Source organism: Acanthopagrus latus, chromosome 11, assembly GCF_904848185.1.
Source record: "Acanthopagrus latus isolate v.2019 chromosome 11, fAcaLat1.1, whole genome shotgun sequence".
Lineage (NCBI taxonomy): Eukaryota > Metazoa > Chordata > Actinopteri > Spariformes > Sparidae > Acanthopagrus > Acanthopagrus latus.
This window is the reverse complement of record NC_051049.1, coordinates 891,433-895,779: the sequence shown is the minus strand read 5'-3', so window position 1 is coordinate 895,779 and position 4,347 is coordinate 891,433. Positions and strand designations below refer to the sequence as shown.

General features: G+C 48.2%; 1 protein-coding gene across 1 annotated transcript in view; it reads left to right on the top strand.

Annotated features, from left to right (window-relative positions):
- The first annotated feature begins 1,304 nt into the window (after window positions 1-1,304).
- Window positions 1,305-4,347, top strand: part of LOC119028677 (nuclear factor 1 A-type-like) — a 19,884-nt gene continuing 16,841 nt past the window's right edge. Inside the window, exons 1-2 of the mRNA XM_037114923.1 lie at window positions 1,305-1,317; window positions 2,071-2,167. Coding sequence (XP_036970818.1) covers window positions 1,305-1,317; window positions 2,071-2,167 — 110 coding nt within the window. The remainder of the gene's footprint in view (window positions 1,318-2,070; window positions 2,168-4,347) is intronic.

The following is a 4,347-nucleotide window of genomic DNA, read 5'->3' as shown; positions in this document are numbered from 1 at the left end:
CTCCTCCTGCTCCTCCTCCTCCTCCTGGTCCTCCTGGTCCTCCTCCTGGTCCTTCTTTTTCTTCCAGGTGTAAAACTCTTAAAGACAAATGTTGACTTCCCTCCGCGACAAGTTTATATAAAAGCAAATAAAATATTTCTCTGGACAGATCTCCACTTTCTGATCAAAACTGATCGATAAACCCACGGTGTGATCACTTTCATTCACACACACACACACACACACACACACACACACACACACACACACACACACACACACACACAGCGGCGGCATCATCACCGGATCCTACTTGTGAAACTGCGCGCGGAGGATCGATGCCTCTCTGTCTGATCGATCAGCAGAGTGTGTGATCAGTTTGGGCTCTGCGGGGTCAGTGCGCTCAGTCCGCGGCCACACACACTCACACACACACGGGCACACACACGCCGCTGTAGTCCGGCGGCGGAGCGAGCGGAGGTCCCGGAGCTGTGAGGAGCAGCGGACAGCAGCGGAGCGGAGAGGAGGTGGCGCTCCTCTCTGCGCCGGGACAGCACACGGTCTCTCTCTCTCTCCCCCTCTGCGCTCAGTCTCCTCCTGCTGGAGATAAATTAACGGAAAGCAGCTGTCGGCTGTGTTAGAGGCGAGGCGGCCGTCTGGCAGCTCAGGGATCCGTTCTGCCTTTTCTCTTCCCTCCTCGTCAGCTCGTGTTCTCGGGACTCCGCCGCACCGCGCCCTCCGTCCCGAGCAGCGAGGAGCCGCACCGCCGCACGCCGGCCAGAGCGCACCGCAGGACGGACAGACATGTTGCCGAGGTCCGCCGGTCTCCGCGGATCTCCGCCGGTTTGAAATGCACTTTGAGGACGTTTTGGATCCTCGCACCGTCCGACAGCACCGGCCGCTCCCGCTCCAGCCTCAGCGGACCGGATCAGATCTGCGCTGAAGCTCTAACGGGACTTTTCTCTTGTTGCCGGAGATGTTCTTCGTGTCTGGGCTCAAAGTTGTGCGCTCCCCGGCGGAGGGCCTCTAACAGGTCCGGACAGTACATGTAACCCGAGGCGGGGTCAAAGTTCAGCCCTGGTTGGAAATGTGAAAGCGAAGGGGGCACAAGGAGGGCTCTACTTCCCCTCACTCTCCTTTTTTTCTGTTCTTTCCCTTTTTCACACACACTGCGCACACGCACGCGCGCACACACAGGCTGGAGTTACAGTAACCCACACACACACACACACACACACACACACACACACACACACACACACACACATAAACACACACACACCTTCCAGATCTAAGATTAGATCGACAGATATGTATTCTCCGCTATGTCTAACACAGGTGAGTGAGCGCTAAACTTTCTAATGTGTTCCTGGTGTTTGTGTGCAGCTCTGCCTCCTGTAGACTGTTGACTGTACACTGAGGACTGTATGGACTCTAGACTGTTGACTGTACACTGAGGACTGTATGGACTCTATAGACTGCCTCCTATAGTCTGCAGCTCCGCTCTCACTCCGTCTTCCTCTCCGCAGCACATGGCGGCGGCGGGCGACTCCAAACTTCACTTATCAAATTATTAAATCCTGCGCGGCGGTTTCTGCCTCTGCGCGCCCCGTCGGACTCTTTCCACGCACAGTCTGCGTCTCTGTGCGGTTGTTTGAGGAGTGCGGGTATGTGTGTGTGTGCGTGTGTGTGTGTGTGTGTGCGGGCAGCGGCACACTGTCCCGGCTGCTCCCCGCTCAGGCTGCTCCGCTGCCCGCCGCGCGGTGCGCGGTGCGCGGGGAGCCGTGCGGAGGTCCCGCTCTCACTTCCTCTCTGAAGTTTGAGCGCCATCATTTGCGGAAAATTCGGACGCGTGCTCTCACGCACAGCCGCCGTCTGGACGCGGAAAGTTTCGGGTTAATTCTGTTTTCTTTGCCCCAAAACTTTCCAAGTGTGGCTGCAGCCGCCGGCCCGCTCAGAGCCGATCCGATCCGAGCCGAGCCGAGCCGAGCGGCTGGAACATGTCGAGACTCAGTTTGTAGCCTCAGTTCAGTTTAACCAACACGACTCTTATGTGTGCATTCACACTGGAGTGCGTGTCTCCTGACGCAGGACCGGGACCAGGACCGGGACCGGGACCAGTGTGGTCCGGGACCGGGACCAGTGTGGTCCGGGGGGTCCGGGCTCTGTCAGCTGCTGGTCGGTCCTGGTCCGTTAAATCACAGTGATTGTGATCATTAATAGCTTCCGTCCTGCTGCTGAGGCCTCAGAGGAGCTCAGGCCCGACACCAGCACGAGTGTGTGTGTGAGAGGTGACCTGAGGTGACAGCAGACCTGCAGCAGCTCACCTGAGACTGAACACCTGAGACTGAACACCTGAGACTGAACTTTACTCCACACGTGCAGACGACAGACTGAAGTCACTGATCATTTCTTTACCGTCCAAATCCAGAATTTGAATGGAAACACTTATTTGTATTTGTATTCATCCATCAGGAACTAAACTGTGATTTAATTTTATTCTGTAAAGAGGTTTTCTCTGCTGCTGTGGTGTGTTCAGGGTCAGAGGTTAAAATAGGATTTTTGTGTGACCTCACAGAGATTCTGTGTGCAGACTTCTTCTGTAGGAATCATCGTCCTGATCTCCTGAAATTAACTTCACCTCTTAAAAATACAATTAACATTTAAAACAGAACAAATCAAACTCGTTTATATTTAAATGATTTTATATTTCAGCGTCATGAATTTAAAACCACCAGTTATTTCAAATATATTTTCTTGTGATGACTGGCTTGAAATCAACATCATGATTCATTATTCGTGACTAAAAATGATTTCTTTATATTAATCCAGAAACAAGATAATTTAGCTGAATAAATAAATGAGTGTTTTTATTGATCCTGGCTGTGAATATTCAGCAGCATGTCGTCGTGTTTTAACCTGCAGCTCGTCAGCTTTTTGTGATTTCATTCATTTATGTTTATTTCTTTATCTTTTGGGGTGAATCCACTAAAATGATTTGGCGTCTTGATTTTCTGCTCGGAGCTTCATTCTGAATCTGCAGGAATGAAAATGAGCTTTAACATTTAATCTGATTATCAGCCAGTAAAACCAGTAACGAGCAGCCTGAGTCCTCGCTGACTGTCGGGTTTATAAATCCTGCCGGCCAGAAAGAAATGTGTTCCAGGGCTGTGAGCAGATGTGTTCGCTGCGCAGATTCTCACCCAGCAGATGTTTTGTTCTTTTTGCTTATTGAATTAATTATTTAATCATCACATTTTACATTTCTGATATTTTTGGACATTTCTGCTGAGTGAGTGTGTGATCTACTGAACCTGCTGGACCACAAGAGGGTTTTTATTTGACACTATAAAACCCAAATTTAATGATTAATATATATTTTTTAAATTGCTGCTGGCCTTAAATATTAGTAACAGGTGATTCTTTTGGTTAATATCATGCAGGTTGATCATGAACTTGTTTCCTGATTTTAAAACACAAACTGTTTTAAAATATAGATGATTTCCTTATTGAAAACAAAATAAATTGAATTAGAAATGTCGAGTTTCAGTGTTGCTGAAGTTAGCGTCTGTGTTTCACCTCTCAGCCAGCAGGGGGCGCCTGGAAACAGAACGCTTGATTTAATTTTATCGTAATTTAACTTTATTAATTTATTGTGTTTTTTGTGGACTTTGTTTTGTTGTGAGAAACGTCGGGATCGTCACAAACGACACAGTTAGTTGTCGTAGTGCCAGAAATCGTGAGAATGTTCTGCAGGTTTATTTGAGTTGGTGCTCACTTTTTTTTGACATATGAATATTTATTGATTTTGAAGAAAAGACAACAAGAATCCCAGATTTTCACATCCTGTGGTCACAGAAGGTCAGCAGGAGCAGAGCACGGAGACACGGTGTGAAGACTGAGAGGAATAAAGAACAAAATCAGAGCGTTGATCAGTCCAGAGGAGATTGTTAGTCATAAATCGATTTGTATATTTTACATCATAAAAAAGATCTCGTCTTCAAAACTATATTTGAATCTCCTGGACATGTTTGGAAATGGTAAATGTGTTGACTCCGGAGCGGGAGAGCTTTCACTGATTCACACGTTCTTCGAAGAAAAGTTCACAGTTGATCCTGCGTTTCTCTTCAGGGAGAAAATATCTGCGACGTGATTTAGTGTCTAAACTCTCCTGTGATTTAAATTTCCCACATTCTGCTGAAGTGTTCTGAGGTTTGTCGTTAGTTTGCTGTTTTTGGAGGTTGTGTTTGAAGCTGGTTGGCTCTCAGATATCAGTGTTTAGTCCTGGTTGAATCCTGCTGCGTGTGTGCGGTGTGTATCGGTGTGTTTAGTGCCGTCGTCCTCCTTCATCAGCAGCCGTTAACCGTC